The sequence below is a fragment of the Trachinotus anak genome, unplaced genomic scaffold (genome assembly GCF_046630095.1).
Source record: "Trachinotus anak isolate AG129_WGS33_773 ecotype Australia unplaced genomic scaffold, CSIRO_AGI_Tana_v1 ptg000025l, whole genome shotgun sequence".
Lineage (NCBI taxonomy): Eukaryota > Metazoa > Chordata > Actinopteri > Carangiformes > Carangidae > Trachinotus > Trachinotus anak.
In genome coordinates this window covers 16241888-16262769 of record NW_027273876.1, presented here as the reverse complement: position 1 = coordinate 16262769, position 20882 = coordinate 16241888, and the positions used below count along the sequence as shown (strand labels likewise).

Genomic DNA, 20882 nt, shown 5'->3' with positions numbered 1-20882 from the left:
GATTTTGATTATTTGCTTTTTTAATTTTTTTTTTTTTTCTACTGCTCTACTGACACACATACTGCACTTTGGCACAACTCAGCAGAAAACTTCTCTAATTTCAAACATTTCCACAAGGGGGCAACATTTACCTCAAAGAAAAAGACACCGGAGGAGCTTTGTAAATGGTTATTTGTATTTGATTACTTCAAAAAATTAAACACATAATACTGATTGACAGTTGATCTCATTTGAATAATGACAATGTGCTATTTTTGTGACACCATTCCCACCTCTGGGTTTCTATACATTGCTGTGCTTCTAATCACTGAGCATTTCATGGATATACCTAAAGTACAAGAGAAGTTCTAAAAGTACAAAACTTATCATTACATGGTAAGAAAACATTATATTGAAACAGCTTTAGTCACTTGTTCATAATACACTTAAAAAGAAGAAGTACACAGGAGAATGCAAAACATTTTCTGTTCCTCATTTTAAGTTTGTTTTCCCAACAAAAGTGACCACAAGGTCCATGTAGTAGCTGTTCTGGTGCTGTTTATCATATCACATGACCTTCGTCAGCAGATGGCGTTTGCCCAGTTTTCACAGAGCTTTAGCTGTTCAAATTTATTTAATTATTCATTATTTTTTTATGAGCTCAACCCCTCAACCCTTCAACCAAACAAAAACTTTTTAGAAAACGAAACTTTCAAACTGAATAGATATAATCTTAATACGAATGTGTATTAATATTATATAAATGTAAATTGTATCTTTACAAACACATTTTTTTTCAATGTCCAAATGTCTGTCATGTTATTAAGCTAGTTGGTGACTTGTGTTGTAATAGTGGAGATCTAGAAATGTAAATGTATTGTCCTGTTTCACTTCAAGCAAGTTTAGTGTTCAGGCTCAGGATACAGTGTTTTGGCACTGTTCCACCTCCGTACCATATGATCTACATCATCCTAACAAGGAGTCTGAGTACTCTGCCAAGTTTCTGAGACTGCCTCCTCCACACCAGATGAAGAAGAATCAATAAAAACCGTTGCTAATATACTGGTAACTCTATATCCAAACATAGAATAATAACTAACAGATGTACTCATTGCTGAAGTCTAAGTGTTTATTGCATAGTCACTGAACTGCTGCTGCACTCTGGTTCTTTCGTCTTCATGAAAACTTTAGAAACATCTTTTTTGGTGATAAGTTCGCAGTTTACACGTTTACTGTCCGCTTGCCATCTCCATCCTTCATCCAACAGAGAATTATCACCCGACCCTGCAGTTTCTCTCAGCTCCACTGGGCATTCTAACATCTTTCAGTTGATTGTTCCGGTTTTACCGCCTCTCACTTTTCTGTTTCATTCTCACAGCTCTCGTTACCTTATTCCCAGACATATAACACAGTTGCAATAAGAGAAAACGCTCTGATAAACCCTCTGCACACAACATACTCAGCACCAAACTGCAGACAGACGGAAACTAGTTGGTGAATAGCAAATAAATAGCATTTAGCAACTAAAGAGTTGCATATGTCCCTCAGGAGCGAGTAAAAAAAAAAAAATCAGAGCTAAGTAAATATTTACTCTCATTTTAGCTGTGATTTTGGTTTTACTTTGTTTGACTTTTATCCATCATGTGGACAGAAACATGACTCCAATTGTGTAAAGGCAACACATTGTTAACACATGGTACAAGAACTTCGACTCCCCAGTCCTCCTCAACTTTATCAAACCTTTTAGCCTGTTTTAGCTCATTGTTCCAGTTTTGCAGGCCACAAACTCTGCTTTAATAAACTGTTTTCAGCCAAAAAGCTCTGTTAAATGATTGTGTACTACCTGGTACCAAAAGACAGACAGACAACACTAGCAAAAAGACACGTAAAGAAAGCGAAACCTGTAGCAAGCTTTGTTGTCGTTTGTTGTTTTTCTTTTTAGTTTGTGGAGACTGAAACAGAGCTAAAGAAGTGTGAATATTGGACTTACATTCATCAGGTGACCAGAAACTCTTCAACTCTGAATGAATGCTAATGACATGCTGTGTCTGCTGGATGTATAAATATGCAGCTGTTTGCTCATGTGTAGCCATAACAACTTATGCTCCAAAATTGCATTTTTCTGTGATGTGCAACATTATAAAACAGAATTGTATGCAGAACTGATGATAAGCAGGGAAAGCACAAAAGCAAGGACTTCTGCACTGTGTTTACAGCCCTAATTTGGTAAATCCCACACCACATTTTTCACAGAATGCAGTAGGTTATAAAGCTTTAGTAAAGTGGGGACTTCTTTGTGGAGGGATCGGCTTTGTTTGTCAGACTGTCGCCAGACTAGGAGCACTTATGAGACTCTGCAGTCCGTCTCCGCTATTATCTGTAAATCAAAAGTGTCCCAGATCTCCACAGTGCAGCTCTCTGGGGTTTGATAAAAGCCAGAAAAGTGTCCCAGAAACCCTCAGCTGACAGACTGCTGCACAAAGATTCACTGTGGGATCCTGTTACATGAGACACGAGATGATGGGGGATAGACGCAGACACACACCGACATACACAGACACAACATTAACCATGAATTTCAAGGGCCAGTTCTGAAAGCGGTATGAGCAACCGCATCAATTTAGCACTTAAGGAAACTCTAATGTAATTGACTAACCATTACTAACTTTAAATACAAAATTAATCTCCATAAAATGTTCTTCCCCATCATTGTATTGGCCACAGATATGCCCACACACAAACACAGACTGGAAACCCACTCCCCACCCCCCACCCCCCTGTGTCAGCATGTGTGTGTGTTCCAAAATAAAAGCCCTGACTGAGGTCTGCGCCTGCTGCCCTCCACAGCTGGAAGTGTGATTTGCTCGGCGTCAATCTCAACAACACACTCCTCCCTCGCCTCCATCCTGCACAGGAAATTACATTTCCCACTCACTCGCCAGAACCAGAGGTGTGTGTGTGTGTGTGTGTGCATGCACATGCGTCCTTGCATATACTCACCTGTCTGGTTCTGTCTGCTCTGTGTGCACATGCATGTGTTTGTGCGCACGTGAGTGTGCCAAATGTGTTTTCACTGTGTGTGACAGGAGGGGGGAGGGGCGAAGGGAGGTTCTGAGTAGAAACAGAGTGGCCAATGTTTCATATTACACTCCTCGGCTGAGGCGGGGAGGGAGGGTGGGGGGGGCGTGGGGGGGTGAAGACGAGGGCTTCTTTTCTTCAGAGGCATTTAACTGGGAGTTTATGGAGGCTGCAGCTGTGGAAAATGAAGATCTCCTCTGTGGTCTTCGCTCTCCTTACTCGAGCACTGTTTGGAGGTAGGAAAAGTTTATTTTGCTTCATAGCAGAGAGGATGTGGTGGAGACTGAACGTTGTCCAGTATTTTTCAGAGAAGCTTTGCAGAAAACATCTGAGAATCAGGGAGGATGTTGATGGTGATCGGCGAGGAGATGGGGAAAAACATTATTGTTAGATAAGATGCTGTTTTGACTGCTTTAAAACTTCTATATGTTCTCTCCAGTCATGGCTAAAATAAATACACACCCGCGAAACTGCAGGGTGTGTTGGCAAGAAAATAACAAGTTTTTCAAAGTTGCATACGTTTGCAGAGATGAGAGGGGATTCCAAAGTGAAAATTGGTGGTTTTCCCGTGAGTGTTTGAAAGTAAAACAGAGCTTTCAGTCTCACCTGTGCATTCATTTACCGTGATTACCAGTGATCTGCTGTCAAAACAGATTATTAAATATAGCAATTCAAAGTTTCAAATCATCTTTCAACAGCAAAACAATACTTTGCAACCTCTCAACTATATTGTCCAAAACCAAATGAAAGAGAAAAAGGGCAGTGATTTTAATTATGTGCCGTGCTCAAAGCATCTGACCTGTGTGACAGTAAAATGCTTGCGCGTCGTGGAAAGTGTGGAATATGACATTGCCCAATGGTGGAAAAACAGATGAGTGATATATTGTCATGCAACGCATTCGGCAATAAAGTTTGTTCCTCAATTATTCACCCCACGTACTTCGTCACATTCCAAAAACAATACGACTGTCAGTGTGAGAGGGAAGAAGACTGTTGGGCAACAACACCTCACTGCGACTATATGGATTTCAGATATGACTCACACAGTAGTTTCTACTTGAAGAACAAACCTTCAGCACATTTCTTACACTGATTACTGTTCTTTCACACTGTTTTGGTGATCAAGAGACAAGTTCAAGTCGGCATTAGCTGCTTCTCTTTGCATAACCATCTTTAAACCATTACACTGTGATTTTCAGGGGGCAATTGAAAGTGGAATGAAAAGGGCTTCCATCCCCTGGGCTAATACAAATCTACTTTTAGATGAGATTTGTCCTTATGGTCACGTTTTTCCATCACATTACACACAAATTTGACACCATATAGAAACTTTTGAAAATGGATCTAAACTCCATGAATACGTGATGAATCCCAAACTGAATCCCACGATAAGATAAGCTTTCTCATTTTCCCCAAATGAAAAGTTGTGCAGCAGCAGAGAAGAATTTATTCTTCAACTTGAAAATAGCAGTTGACAAAATGGAGAATAATGTACAATAATAATGCTTTTTGATGTTGGTGATTGTCAAAAGCTGGGTGAGTAATTGAACCTTGAGTGGAGATTTTTTTTGTCACTTGCTGTTTCTACATACAATTCAATGAAATTAACCAATATTTTCTTAACTCTACGTAATTAGATTAAATTAGGTTTGTTAGTTTTAAAGAATCACCTTAAAATTATAATTCATCCCGGTGAAATTCAGCTCAACTCTTCATTACGAGTTCAAGTCTAGCCAGGTCAACTCAAGTTGAATGAACGTTGAACGTTGAAAAGAAGTGGGAAACAGTTTCTTTCTTCTGTTTTGGTTGACAAACAACAAATTTGTGTGTTATAGCCACTACATGGCAACAAGTGGGAGAGGAGTACAGACACTCTGCTCAGTAGGTTGCTTAGGGTTAAAGGTCGAGGTTAAAGGTCGTATCGTCTACTGCTTCTCTCCACTGTCCCTTAAACTGTGTTTCAAAATAGTTGAACTTGTAATTTAGCTGTTGTCACTGATATGTCATTGTTTTTTTGTCTCAGTGCAAACCTTGGTGAATACTAGATTAGTATAGTCTGAATGCGGCTGTTAGCAAAACAAAAGCAGAAATGATTAGACTGTGCGTCATGTGAATAACTGACTGTGTAACTCCCTCACTACTGAAAGAATATAGCTGGAAGGGACTTGTAACTCTTAATGTCAATATGACTGAACAGTTGTTAAACCTTTCTCAGTTAATTTGTTGAGTTTTAGACCCGAACATCTGAGTAGCAATACAAACAAAGGACCAAAAATTGTTGGACAGGAAAACAGCTGAATGTGTTAATAGAGATGCCGCACCTCTGTTAAACTTGCTGAAACCAACCTGCAGTCAAAGCAAAAGAAACATGGCTTCACATGAATTTCGTTAAGAAATAAACTGCAACCAATGCTCTGACATCTTTTCCAGCTTATGTTGGTGTCATATTGTGATAACATCAGTCAAACAAATCCAAAAGTCTTGATACTGCAAGGTGTGGGGAGGTACACTTATTACTATAACTTGTCTATAACTTGCTTCTCCAGATTTGTGTTTGGCCATCAACGTCACCATCACCCCATCCCCCTTCACAGTGGCTCAGGAGGGTCAAAATATCACTCTCTCCTGTGTTGTGTCCCAGCGGCGCCGCAATTCCGCTTTACCGGTAGTGAAATGGACCTTCCTACCAGCGGGGACAGACCGGCTGGAGGATGAACTCCTAATAGCCCGTGTCAACATGAGGAAGGCTCGTTTCTATGGTAACTACACAAAAAGCTTCCCATGGCCGAAACTGAAGTTGACGGTGGTGAAGCAGGGGAAGATCTTTGACCTGCTGATCTTGAACGTGTCCGAGGGGGACCGGGGGCTCTACATGTGCCGGGTGCAGGAGTTTAAAAAGCACCAGGACCGCTGGAAGGCCTCATCCAACTGCACCGCTGCTACTGAGCTCAGAGGTGAGGGCTGGATTTATTATTCTGCTTTGCTGGTCACATACACTCAGTAAGCACATTTGCTAAGTTGCACAAAAGTTGCTTAGGCCAAGGTAATGTCCACACTGAATCCAGGCAAAAAAAAAAAAAGAGTGTACACACCTTTGTAATTATAAGGATATAGTGCTGATAGGGTCTTAAGTCAATGCTTCACACAAAGTCTTTCTAGAAAGCAGATAATTCAATGGAGTCCAACAGTGATGAATTTTTATGTCAGACAAAAATATGAAAGATTCTATAGAAACTCTACTCCATGCTCAGTATGCTCCAGAAACTAGTTTGCCAAATGACTAAGCCAGATTAGAGCAGGTCAGACCAATGGAGGGCATGACATGGGCGCTCCAATGTGCACAAACCAACCACTACCGCCTCAGTCTGAACTGGTGTTCAACATTAATTGAATTGAACATTAGACTAATTTTGAACTTGAGTTCTTTATTGTTGTTCAGTTTTACATAGAGTTGCCTGTTGCAAAAGAGGTAGGAAGAAACTTGCTAATTTATTTCTAAAAAGTTAATCTTTAAACCTCAAACAACAACAAAGAGCTTTGTGTTTAACTCTCCTATCTTTGATTGTTTAATTCTAACATTAAGAAGAGTACTACAAATAATATATATATATATATATATATATATATATATATATATATATATATATATATTACTTTTTTGCCTAAATAAATTAAAATATACACTCACTGGCCACTTTATAAGGTACATTGCTAGTACTGGGTTGGACCCTCTGTTGCCTCCAGAACTGCCTTGGCATATATTCAACACGGTGCTGGAAACATTCCTCAGAGATTTTGGTCCATATTGACATGATAGCATCAGGCAGCTGCTGCAGATTTGTCGGCTGCACATTCATGATACAAATCTCCTGTTCCACCACATCCCAAAGGTGCTCCACTGGACTGAGATCTGGTGACTGTGGAGGCCATTTGAGTTAAGTGAACTCATTGTTATGTTCAAGAAACCAGTTTGAGATGATTTGAGCTTGTGACATGTCGTGTTATCCTGCTGGGAGCAGCCATCAGAAGATGGGTACACTGTCGTCATAAAGGGATGGACATGGTCAGCAACAATACTCAGGTAGGCTGTGGCATTTAAATGATGCTCAGTTGGTACTAAGGGGCCCAAAGTATGCCAAGAAAATATCCCCACACTATTAAACCACCACCACCAGCCTGAACTGTTGATACAAGGCAGGATAGATTCATGCTTTCATGTTGTTGATGCTAAATTCTGACCATAGCAGCAGAAAGCGAGACTCATGAGACCAGACAATGCTTTTCCAGTCTTCTGTTGTCCAATTTTGGTGAGTCCATGTGAATTGTAGCCTCAGTTTCCTGTTCTTAGCTGACAGGAGTCGTACCCGGTGTGGTCTGCTGCTGTAGCCCATCTGCTTCAAGGTTCGACATGTTGTCCGTTCAGAGATGCTCTTCTGCTTTTCCTTGGTTCTAACGAGTGGTTATTTGAGTTACTGTTGCCTTCTTGCCAGCTTGAAGCAGTCTGGCCATTCTCCTCTGACAGAGGTCAGCTTCAACAAGGCTTTTTCAGCCAGAAAACTGCTGGAGTTTTGAAATCTTCAGACATCTTTCTTTCTCCATGCACCTTGGAAGTAGGTGAAGTTGTGCCAGAAACCTCTACTTCACTCGTAGGGATATGTATCACGTCACCCAAGTGCACGCATGTCCACATGCTCGAGATTAACAAAATGGAGACCCACACATAGAAGAGCAGCTCTGTAGTCATACTTGAGGTCAAAAACTCCACAAGGAACCTTTAAGGTTGAGCAGCCTGTATTTAGCCTAAGAGGCAAAGCTCAAGGCAGAAAAAGCTGGCAAAGCATTTGCAACTGCTCATCAAGCAAACAGATTTTATTTTGATTTTAAGCTAAAGTAAACACAAGATGATAACTGAAGGTGACTCATATGGACATATCAAATCACATCGTCTTTCATCTGGACTGAGGAGGCTGGGCAGTAGGAGAACACTGTTTACAGAGGCTTTAGTAAGAAAATTAACCACAAACCATGAAAGTGAGGAGGACAAAGAGAATTTTGAAAAGTGCAGGACACATGTTCCCCCTATCCCAAGTGAAAATGACACCCTTGCACTCTTAACCACAACTAGACATGGTGAGTTCAAATGATTATCAGTGTCAGTTTTGTCATAAATCTCCATTGCTGTATGAGATTTCAAAAGAATCCAGTAGCAAAGAAATGCCTGTGTTTTAAACAACTGGGGTTAAGAGTTGTCAGAACTAATACTGGGCTCTTGAGCCAAGACAGGTTGGGAACGCCTGCATTAGGCTGCTGCCATTAGTTCTTGGTAGAAGACACCAGTAGCTGTAGACTAGTTTTTCACAGAATGACATCATTCACTTATAATAGTGCAGGGTGGAGACTTAACAGCTATTTCTGCAACCACAACAGAAGCAATGACAAATGCTGGTTTGATAATAGTAAGACCGCAGATAGTTTTAAGCAGATGCCAGGTTGGTCTACTGAGATATTCCATGGCCAGCAGCAGAAAACTGTGACTGTTACTGAGCTGCTTCCAGCTGTGGACACATCAGACTGTTTGAGGTTTTTGCTGGAGGTTTGAAAAAGATCATAGATGCCCTGTTAGATTTCTGTCAGTTGGAAAGGTCTCATAAAATGACTGCACTTAACCTGAAGGCTTAAGGCTTACCAACCCTTTGTGTAACCACATATTTGTTAGCAATTCTGTTAATCACCTCCAGATACATCACAGTTTAAGTCAAAGGGTTTGTAGGTAAAACTGAGATCTGCAAACAGTGAAATGCTAGAAAAAGGGGAGCAGTTCTTAGTCTCCAGTAGTAGCAGTTTCTCTGACCACAACTGGATGATGTCATTCATCTGTCTGAAGAGCTGGTGAAGTGGGTTCACTGAGCAAAAGCACTGTCCTGCTTTTGATTTTGGAGGGGAAATGTCATTGGTTAGGAACAAGCCTGAAGATAAAAGAATCCTCCGCTGCAATAAGTTGCGGCTTAGACTGAGAGGATGATCTTGGAGAAAGAGCAGAGAGAGTGTGAGGTTTCAGCGCCGCCGCTGGCATAAGAGACGTTCACTCAACGGAATGGATGACACATCCACTGGTACTAGATCCTGCACAGAAATCCCTTCACTTTCATAAAACCAGATGCAAACTTTAAAAGCTTTGTCAATTTTTCCTCCATGCTGCTCATTTGCAGATCAGATTTGTAGATCATATTTTGAGACCTTTGTCTTAGTCTCGCTCCCCTCAGTACACCTGTCACGCCAGGCCGTGCATGCAGTTTGCAGTGATAACAGTTGCAGACTTACCTTTTGAGATTCAGAGAAGTTTTTTCAACAATGGGTTCCCTGATTATAGACAGAGATTTGATCACATTTTGTAGTAACTTGTTGGTAGGTCAGCAAAATTCACATGTGCATAGTGATTCAAGTGGTTAAATTACTTTTTTAACCATTTTTTGTTAATACTGACACTACAATTTTGGGACATACAAGTAAAAAGAAATTATCTTTTAACTTTTATTTTACCATTGCTTCTCTCCTTTTCACCATAACCGCTGTGAAGACATGGCCAGGCAATGCATTCAGTCAGGCAGTCCACACCACACATTTGACTTTTGTGTAGCGCATGTGCAAAAGCTAAGAACATAAGTGCTCACACAGCAACAACATCATCATTAAATATGCCTCCTGAATCTCAGCCAGGGAGGAAGGATTGCCATGGCCATACTTAACAAGAGATGACATTCCCATGTTTCCCATGAATAATGGGGTGCTTGACCTTTTTGGTTTGTGTTATGGCGTGAGCAAGTAGGCAGTTTTTGCAATAAACTGGCATGGGACCTTTTTGTATTATTTTGTTATACTTCTGTATCATATGTACATTGTCAATTTGACCCTTTTTTTTAACAAACTACTTTACTTTTTTAAAATTGCTTTAGTTGACCAAACTAGATTTCTACCCACAGAAGCTTTGCCGTAGTTCAACTTCTACCAGTGTTAAGTAATTGGTAGCTTTCAAAGTAGTTTCCCCAAAGATTCTAGCTAGCTAACAGCAGCAAGAGCATTTTTTTTTTAATTGTATTGTTAGTTTTGGTGTTCGAGAGTATTCTAAGTATTATATGGAAAAATGTAAGATCAGACTGTTATTTCCTAAAAACATAACCCTGTTTAGCTTCTTGGCTAATTTGTTCATACTTTCGAACTGCATGTTTTCATTTTCAATGTTAAAGCAATTAAGGCTATTAGGATGGGGACTATGAATTTGTCAAATGTAGCACAATCTTGGGCAACACTGCCAGGGTTTATTAGAGTGTAAATGTCCAGGACCATCTTTTACACAATGAGGGAATACTCCACAGTGGATGTGCTAGTTGTGAACAGGGATTTTTTTTTTTTTTCTTTTTTAACATAACTTGTAACTTGACAAACTAATGTAGTTAATTAAAGGAGCTATTGGAAAGTTTTGCTATTGCTACATAGTCAACATTAGCGTTAACAGCTGTTCAGGTCAGCATTAAACTTTATTGCTTTATCTCACATCTTTCCTTCGAATGAAGTTAGCATGCCAATCAGCTACCCCTGGTCAATCTCATCACTCTCCAATAGCGACTGACTGCAGGCTCCAGTCTGCCCTGAAGAAGAAGCAATGCTCAGAGGACATATTAGAAACTCTTTCATTATAAAGACAACAATGGCTGAAGCTCTTGTTAAGCCACCACCTGCTCTTGGCAAGAGAAAACATCCTGCAGCAGAGAAAACTTACAAATAGCCCCTTTAATGATGCCTTTGGAAATAATGCTTGGTTACTATTTGGTTAAGCTAGTCAGTCAGGCATGCATCTGTAGCTTGGTTGAAAATGGATATAACAGGTGCTTGTAAGAAATGGAATGAACAGGTGTGTTTTTAGTTTTGGAGAGGCTAGAAAAATAATACCGCCCTATGAGCTCTGAACATTCCGAGTATCACTCTTATCACAGCATGTGGATAAATCCAAAGCTTGACAGACCTACCATGCCAAATTAATGTTGTTAAGATATGACAAGACATCACTGTTTGTGTGAGGGGTTTGGTGAATGATCAGTTGCTATAACCTGTGTCTGCAAATTCCAGCTTTTGATCTTGAGTGAATCACAGTGCAAATCAGAATCTGAAGACAATTCATCAACAAATTTATTACCGCGTTAGTGTTCCTCCCCACTTTGAACAACAGTAGACGTTGCTCACCACATTTTCCATGGAAGCATTTCTACCGGCTGTGACTTTTGAGGTGTCCACAGCCAAGTCTAGGCTCGGCCAGACACACAGTCCCCACTGAGAGCTGTTGATATTGGCCCCAATGAGGAGTTTCCCTCCCAAAAGTAGAACAGACAGAGAGTCAGGAGAGACTCAGCAAAACAGCAACAAGAGATAGCTGTGCTGAGGAAGGTAAAGTTTGAATGTTTGTCTGCAGTGACAGTCGAGTGGGCAGCTGGCTCGTGTCTGGCTCTTAGCGTTTCGTGGTCAAGGATGTGGAAAGCTATTTTCATCCAAGGAAGTGCCGGCCCATTATGGTTTCAATGATAATAATAAAAAAGCCTACTGCGACAGTTTTGGATGAATACTGCAATTATGACATGAATGGCAATAGATGTAGAAAATACAAACATTGTTTATTTTTCATTCGATGTGACAAGAAGCTGAGCCAGAGATTCACTATGAGACCAGAACACCTCCCTCATTCAACAGACTGTCGAGACTCTACCCCCACCACAATTTTGCAGCCTCATACAATGTGGATATGAAATGAGTTATATATGGATTTTGACTTATTTTCTATTTACAACCCTACTTTCCTGTCTATACCATCAAATTTGATTATTTTCTCCACCTGCATGTTACAAATGACTTAAGGTTAAATCTTTCTTACTCAAAATCTGAACCAGATTCTTATGAGTCTGGTTCGGAAAATCCAATTCCATGTTTCATCCAATCTTATTGAAATATTGTAATCTAATCGGAAAAGTTTTGAAAAACCATGAACCTTGGCTAATTATTTTTAGATTTCTATTAAAAAGAAAAAAGAAAAATCTCAGGAGTTTGAAAGCTAAGGAATAACATAATAGAAATTAATGATGCAACAATCTAGTTAAAAGCATTTAGTCCAATTTAAATTTCCTTACATTTTCTCTTCATTTTTGTTACCTGAACCATTTCATGAACTATTATTGCCTAAAGAGGATCCTGGTTTGTCTAAACTTTTGTATTTAGTATTATTAGTAATATTGTCATCTTGGAGAAGGAACCACACTTATTATTTGGTTAGCTAGGGACAAAATACACATGAAAATCAGTTTAGATTAGCTTAGTCTAGCATAGCTTTTTAGTATGGTACTTCCATAGAGTTGAAGCACATGCGAGGGGGAAAAAAATGGTCAAAATCAATGCGGCAGGGGAAGAGATATCCTGATTTTTTTTTCCTACTTTGAGTTTAGTGTAAAAAATGCTGGATCCTCCTTTTCCCATAACATAATTCAGACTTAGACTCAGACTCAGACTCCAAGATACAATAACCCTATTAACATCATCATGATCATTTGTAAACTTCAGGAAGCTCCTCCAGGGCCAGAGAAAATGCTGTTTTCATAGGTTGACTTTTACTCTTTAATGAGTAAATGATGATGATGTGGATGTGTAAAATCTGTGGAGTGCCCCTTTAAACTGATCTTTCCTTTAAAACAAAACCACACCTATAAGGAAAACAGTGACTTCGAGGAAAACTATTTAATTTTGTCACCATTTCAATTAAGACTAGTGAATATTTAACATTAGTAATACATACACTGTCCAGGATCTTGGTTGGGTGATGGAAATTTTTTTAGACCAAAGCTCTAACGACACAGGAAAACGGTGCTATTTCTGCCCATTGGACCAGCAGGTAGAGGCATTTTTTCCACACTAACAGTTGACAGCTATGATAAACATCAGCTACACTTCTGAGGAGTTAAAGCCCCTGTGGGACCATTGGTCCTGGTCCCCACTTCAGATGAGAGACAGCGGATGACTGAGACTGCATGTGCACGTTTGTGTGTGTTTGTGTGTGTGTGTGTGTTTGTGTGTGTGTGTGTGTGTGTGTGTGCGTGAGACGTCAAACTGATGGAATTCTTGTGGTCGGATAACATTAGGTGACCAGGTGTTTCCACAATCTGTCTCACACACAAAACTCCCATTACTCTACTTACTACTGCTATAATAAACACATCCAGAGAGGTCAGAGGCTTCGGTAGAAAAACTGAGTGCAGAGCACAGTGTGGATACAGCCTCCTCTTGGCATAAACAAACCGAACTTCTCCGTATTTCTATAACACATGTGGGCGACTATACGAGTTAACGAGAGGTACACAGCACACGGATGTGGCATGGGTTTAAGTATAGTAAGAATGTGGACTTCTGGGTTCAGAATCATCACAATTGTGAGGTCAAGCTTAAGAGTTTCTTATGTCCACTTTAAAAAAAGTGGACATAAGAAACCAACAAAATCGTCCTGTGTTTGTGTCCTTAATAGAGACACAGTGAATGACTGTACGGAAAAATGCTAATTCTTAGAAGACAAGATACAAGAGGATGTTAAAGGGTGAATTATTTGAAGCTTTGTCAAGACGCACAACACTGCTGTGTACTTACATTCATCTCCAGTCATTTATAATACAGTAAATTAGAGCATTGACTGACTCAGTGCATAATGAAGTCAAAGAGGATCATTATTCACTCCAGTCCATGTCTGTATATTGATGTTTACAGTGTTGGGTTTGTTGGGGCACAAAAAGAACCACAAATCTGAAATACAGTCAGCAACTGAATGCAACGCTGTGGGTCTGATGAACAAAAAGTAGTTTGTTGAATGTTTCCAGGGTTATGCAGCCTTCCGCCATTCAGAAGTGGCTCTAAAAAGAAGACATTTTGTAGATGAGGATAAAAGGCAGTTTTATGGCACAAAGTGTCCAATATCTGATTGTTCCAGCATGTACAGCTGCCTCTGGCAGAGCTGCACAGAAAACTCCACATAAACGTCATAGATGTTATCAAGATTTACACTGTGAATAATTTACTGTGAAGGAAGGATAGTGCTTTAAATCAAATCATCTGTCATTTGAAACAACTGGAGAACGTCTGTTTGAAATGATAGCCTGAGACTACAGTGTTTGGATTTATTTGCCACAGTCTTAACACAGATATCGTGTCATATTGTCATTGATTTAGTATTTTCATTAACAAGAAAATTACAACATCAGTGTTGTGGACATAAAATGTGCTTTGCAAATGACTCAACTGCCAAATTACACACTGTGGACCACTTACCAGTTATGAGTTCATTTAAGACACCTGTTAGACATTAACACATGACACAACACAAGCGTTAGCTTATTTGGCCTTCTATACTAATTACAAACTGCGTATGTCACAAGCTTTTGTAGTTATTTTGTAGTTAAAGTAGCTAGTTAGCTAAATCAACCTTGTCATTGTTTTTCTGTTCTTGGTGGCCATTTCAAAGTCCAACAACTGTGTTTACCCTGCGCCAGTGATTCCCAACCTGTGGGCTGTGAAGGTATTGCAAGTGGGTTGTCAAATCATTTGCAGTACACTTTATGTACAACTTTTATGTTGTTGCCAACAGATCACATCATATACTTGTTTGCTATCTCAGTCTGATTGCATGCTGACAGATTACATCCATGGTATCAAAATGGATCGGGACAGGAAGAATTAAAAGAAAAGAGAGTCAAGAGACAGATAACGGATCCACAAGTGATCTAACCCATCAGACAAAAAAGAAAGATTGAGCTCTCCTTGCTTTCAGTTCAATCCTGAATGTTTGACCACTATCAAATAAAAAGCACTCTGAGATGCCATTTGGCCTCTGTATTGTAATGGGGTCAGATGTGGACCATCAACATTTTTGAGATTTGCAAGTGGGCCACGAGTTGGAAAAGGTTGGGACCCACTGCTCTACAGCATCAAGTTGGACAAGTCAAGTGGCTCTGACATTTTTACCATTATGATTTAGGTTGATAAAACACATGTTCAAAATAAAAGTGCTGCCTAGCACATTTGAAACTGTTTAACCTTCGAGCCTATTCTCCCTTTAAAAATGTTTGAGGCCAGTGTTTCAAAGAGCAGAATGTAGGTCACATATGGTCAGTGAAGGGTTAGTGGTTTCACATATGGGACCAAGTCCAAAGGTAGGCTATGTAGCTTTGCTTCTCATAAACATCGTTTAACTTACAGATACATGTCAATCGATTAGTTTGATTGATCAAAAAAACCTGCTGAGAGCCAACAGCAGCGAAGGAGCTTATTTCAGGGAAAATTTAAACCATGTGTGGTTGATAACATGAATGTAAGAGTGAAACTGCATAGGGTTTGGGCTAAATGCTAACAGTTGCTTAGTGCGATTCGTTTTCAAACTGGCAACACTTAAAGGATGCCCAGTTATTTCTGGCCTTGCAGAGTGAAAATTAACTTTAATAAATGTTATCCTATAACAAAATGAGTAGTTTGAAAGTAGAGGTATAAGCAAGATGCAACATTTTGCAGAAACAGATTCCTGAGATTAAATCTTAGTTTTCTCAGAACTACAGGCTTTGATAAACATCCCACTGTTTTATGTGATGTTTGACAGTTTCACACAGCTTACTGGTCTGGGCTTTAAACCTAACCTCTTTTTTCCCTCATGAAAGCTGTGACAGGGAGCTCATCCCAAGTGTCCAGTTAGGTTCTTATTTTGGAGCGCGCATCCTCTTCCTTATATGAATTTCCCCAAAACTAGCAGGAAATATCTCCTCATCTTTTCATTCACAGACAGTTATTGAAAAGGTCTTTTTGTGCGTAGATGAGGTGTGTGTTTGGATTGTCTGAGACATTGCTTGCTGGTTTGCCAGTTAGTCAGTCACCAGGCAGCGCAGCCAGTCTGCCTGTGGGAAAGTCTCCAGCCAGCGTGGTGGCAAGCCTGTTTCGTCGGCAGCTGCTGGTGGTTTGAGGTATTTCAAGATGCCCTAGTGGGTGTTACTTCACGAGCTTCCTGCCACCAGCTCAGCAAGAGTATGGTGGTGTTAAGATGACAGTGGTGAGATGGGGTGGAGAAATGAGTGAGTGTGTGGGCCAAGATTTCACGTCGAGCATGGGAAACAAGCAGCACATAGCTGGGATTCTCATTACAGATACAGGCTCCATTCAAAGGTCGTTAATCCCCCACTGGTGCTCTTATTTGATTTTTGGGGTGTAACAATTGTGCTGGGGTGTACAGTAAGCCATATCTTACCTCGCATTCAATTTAATAAGCTTATAACTTAATGCATTTTAAAGTGTTGTTGGCAGGCATGTCAAACAGTCAGATTTGACATGTTTTGCTCAGGCTGTAGGGCTAATTACCGTTACCCTAAATACAAAAACAATCCAAAATTTTAGCGTTTGAATTTTATTTACAGTCATGTAAAAAAAGGAGTCTGAATTCTAGATTTTTGAATGCCTGTAAATCAAGTGCACCAGGATCTTAATGTTACTGGCAACATTTTAATATTCATGTCACAGAAAGAAAAAACATGTCTGGAGTGGGACATTCTCGGCCAGTGTGTGGACAGAGCCAAAATGGGCATAGGTTGCCTTGTTTTACCACAGCAGTTTGTTATGAAGGTGAAAGAGATGGTTGGGCTCAGAGCACGGGTGGATGTGAGGTAAAAGTTTACATTTTATGCATAACTGTAAACCAAGTGTTTGGAGATGATGAGCTATTTATCCTTTCCATCCAGTAAAGGTTACGGTTGAGCCCTCTAGATAGTGAACCAGAGACAGGAGCAGGCAGGGAGGAGGCCCACCTCGGCTCGTTGTCTTCCTACAATTAGCTTTATTTAAACTCTAGCCAGTGTGTAATCAGGCGGTAGGGAAGCCACAGTGATGACGATGGACTTCACATGTTTCTCTTCTCTCTTTCTTTCTCCCTGTAGTGCACGTCCTACCAGCCACCAAGGCCAAAGACAGTTTGTGGAGCTTGTTTGAAGGTAAGTTGTCCTATTTTTAGTTTGTCTCAGTGCGTTAGCACGTGTGTGTGTGTGTGTGTATGTGTGTGTGTGTGTGTGGTGGGCTGGCACTGTATCGTCCTTGGCAGGCAAAAATAACTCAACCCAAAGGATATACTACAGTGCCTTAAATAGCTCAGCAAATCATGTACTCCTTTTTCTTCCTTCAGATTTTTGTGGGAAGGGAAGCTGTTATGCTGGTGGACTAATGTGTGTTTGCACGTTTTTGTGTTTCAGATGTGTACCTGTGTGCAGTGCTGATCTGCTCAGTGGGCCTGCTGTGCATGTGCATGTTCACGGTGACGGTAACCTGCCAGTACATACAGAGGAAGCAGAGGTTAAAAGGTCAGCAGCAACAACAAGATGACTCCCCACTGAAAGTACAATAACCTTTGTCTCGGCACCAGTTTTAATGTTTCTATGTGTTATATCTTTGCAGATAATTATCACTTGGTCAAAAGCCCACAGAACAGGTAAGATTTTAGGACAACACAGCTTCACATTTAAATAAAATTCTCATTAAAAAAATATAAGAGTTACCAAAGAAAATGATCAATCAGAATCAAAAGAATCAAATGGTCTTAACTGCACTGAACCTCTTGTAATCTGTTTTCACTCTAGCTCAGGAGAGACAGTTACCAGTGTGGTCAGTATGTCTCCTGCTCTGCCTGAGAAGGAGAGGAGGTATAGGAAGAAAAGGAGCAGAGACTACCAAGAGGAGATACCACCAGAGATACCAGCCAAAGGTAAGGTTTTCTGTGATCTGATCTGAACGTGTTAGGAAAAGTTCACTCAAAAGAAATAAGATTATAATTCCTGCCATTTGTATTTACAAATATTTTGCTCGTTATTTTCCATAAGCAACACCAGCAGAAATAGCTAAATATGAACACCAGTCCCAGTTGAGGTTTACCCAATACCCGTTCATTTTGTTGCTTTCCAAACATGAATCCATGCTGGCAGTAGAGGTCAACATCCACCCCCTCCACATATAACCTCTTGAGTTATGGGCCTGTTTCCTGAAGTTGACTGGGAAAACATTCTCAACCCTAACAAACCACAGCTCTGTCACACCAAGTCTACTTCTTAATTAGCATGCAATCTATCATTTTTTCCCTGAATGAATTTTCTTTTTTTTTTTTAAGTTATAGTGCGTTAAATACTGCCCTAAGAGTCATCATGGTGTGTAAGATATTCCAAATCCCCTGTTACTGTTGATGTTTTAAAATTTAAGTAGTAACTGTGTTGACAAGAAAATACTGCTGTTTGAGGTGGGGTTTGAAGCAAATTAGGACGAACCCTCTAACTGTTCTATGCAACTAATTCTGCTTTTTAAAGCAGTATTAGTTTTTCAATCTGTACACCTTCGAGTCCAGCAGACACTGAGCAACATTAGCATTCACTAGCATTAAAAGCACACTAAATGACATATTAAATCTTCTTTATTTTATCAGTACCCATGTAAAAGAAAAAGACTAATACATACTCTTATAACACAGCAAAGTGTCCTTTTAACACTGCACTTTTTGTCTGAATGAAATGAACAGGGTAAAATATGTTAATTAGTTAGCTTTACAGCTAATTTGCTGTAAGAAAGTGAATACACATATTTCCCAAAGTGTCCAACTATTCCTTTAAGTTGCAGGCCATAAAACCCAAACAATGAGCCAAAAGTTGCTAAAATGCTGTAAAAGCTGAGAGGAACCTTACAGGGTTGGGTAATAATTCTTTGTGGGTTCATCTTTAGAGGAAAATCCTCTGATATTACACATAGTTCTCTGATCCTGGTTAATATGAAAATACAGACTAGTGCAGCTTTAAGCTTAAGGGTTGAGTGGTTCGCATGTTCAGAAGACCAGTGACTTTAGAAGTGGGATTGTTAATATATTTACATCTGTGTCTAAACCCGATGTGAAGGGGAACTGTCGTTGAAGTTTGTGGTTGTGATGGAGAGATCTGGTTTTTGTTGTACACATAAATATACTGTATACACTATATCTGATTTCTGCAAAACCACTCACTTTTGTTTCGCCCCTGCAGCTCCCATTGGAGACAAAACAAGGAAACCCAAACTTTTAAAACCACAGCCAAGGAAAGTAGTGTTGGTAAGCACCATTCATACCTTTTTGTAAGATGCTTGCTTTCATTGTCATTAAAACATTGTTGTCAAGCAATCAGGAATCTACCCATTAATCATTTTGCAGGGTATGCATTTGTACTTTTTGCTTAAAACTCATCATACCGTATGTAGCAAGGCATTCGTGAGCTTGCCATTGTTATTGTCCCAAATATAATGGTGAGCACCCAACATGTAACAAGAATACCAGAAAATGTCATAAAATGTGCCACATAACCCAGGTTTAATTTTATAATTGTCACCGTGTGGCGACTTGGCATTTTAATGGAACAAAATGCCGCAAGAGGTAATTGAATTTTGGCAGCTTCAACCCAAAAGTCCTGTAAGGTCTAGCTTCTGCACGCAACCTGCGCACATTTACCAAACCAAAGCTGTAAACCAAAAGAAAACCAATGGCAGTTTAGAAGATCAGCAGATTTCTTCCCAGTGCTCATATCTGACACTGCAATGTCATTTGAACAAACAGGGTAAATCTACAGCATCTTCAGCCCTGTAATTAGCTTAATGTAGTTCTGCCAAAAAAAAAAAAAAAAAAAATCTTTCCCAGCCTTCCGTGTCCTTTTCTCACCACTAATACCACTTCCCTTCCTTGCCGCTTCCCTCTTCCCTTCTCATCCATCATTATTTTACTCTTCCCTCCCTCCCTCTCCTCCATTTCCGCATCTCCAGCCGAGGATAGTGGAAGAGAACCTGACGTACGCCGAGTTGGATCTGGTGAAGCCGATTCCAGACGCCAAGGCATCGCGAAGCGGCACCGTGTACGCTCAGATCCTGTTTGGGGAGCAGCAGCTATGAGAGGGACAGACACACCACTAGTAACTGTGCCTTATGTAAAAAGTATTTTCTATTTATGGTCTGTATTGTTTTGTATTCAAATGGATTGTGAAGGGCAAAATGTGTAACGTCTCAAAATTAAAAAAAAATTATGACAAAATTGTACAGATAATTTTATATGAACTGATATAACTTCCTTTTATGTGAGACCAAGATGCAAAAGGGAAATGTTTTGTATACTGGTCGTATTTTTCTTCTTGTTGAATCCTGTGTAGCTCTAACTGGGAACACAATAGAAGACTATGATGCTGATATAGTCCATGATTACAGTCAGAAGGGAGGTTGGATGTTTGAATTTTGAGCCTCCCTGATCATATCGAACATGCTTCAGTCGATGTTGTCCAGCGGTGTGTGCTTACGTCAGGTTTACTCTGGGGTGAGGTGATAAGGATGCTGATGCCGCTCTCACATATGTGAATTAAGCATGGAGCTGATTAGCAGGAGGTAATTAGCTCACAGGAGTGTAAACAGCTCTTAGTTGTTGTTCAGCTCAAAAAAAAAAAAAGGTACGTACGTAACTCCCTGCAAAACCACAAATTGTTGTTTTTACATTTATGTATGTTTAGAGCTCTTGGTAGCTGTATTTTTTAACCTTTTTTGAACCAGGCCTTCAGTCTCTGGGACTTTCCCGAGCTATGCTAATTGCCTCCCAGCTTTAGCTTCATGCATAATGTGATTTACTTCTAGTGTGTTCCCAGCATCATCTGCTCCACAACGTATGTGTTCAGTCTGGTTTTGTGTGTCAAGCTGCAGTTTATAATGACCACAACTTCACAGAGTTGATATTAAAG

General features: G+C 40.0%; 1 protein-coding gene across 1 annotated transcript; it reads left to right on the top strand.

Moving 5' to 3' along the window:
- Nucleotides 1-3159: 3159 nt before the first annotated feature.
- On the top strand, nt 3160-20596 carry vstm4b (V-set and transmembrane domain containing 4b). Its single transcript, XM_071463015.1, has 8 exons — nt 3160-3293; nt 5604-6011; nt 17049-17102; nt 17358-17465; nt 17560-17593; nt 17742-17866; nt 19161-19225; nt 19927-20596. Exons 1-8 carry the CDS (start codon nt 3242-3244, stop codon nt 20050-20052), a joined length of 972 nt encoding a protein of 323 aa, XP_071319116.1. The 5' UTR covers nt 3160-3241; the 3' UTR covers nt 20053-20596.
- The last annotated feature ends 286 nt before the right edge of the window (nt 20597-20882 follow it).

Bases quoted from the DNA above. Each gene is read 5' to 3' on its own strand.
- vstm4b (XM_071463015.1), top strand. From the start codon at position 3,242: ATGAAGATCTCCTCTGTGGTCTTCGCTCTCCTTACTCGAGCACTGTTT. The intron at 3,294-5,603 runs GTAGGAAAAGTT...TTGCTTCTCCAG, and splicing joins TACTCGAGCACTGTTTGGAG to ATTTGTGTTTGGCCATCAAC. The intron at 17,103-17,357 runs GTAAGTTGTCCT...TTTGTGTTTCAG, and splicing joins TTTGTGGAGCTTGTTTGAAG to ATGTGTACCTGTGTGCAGTG.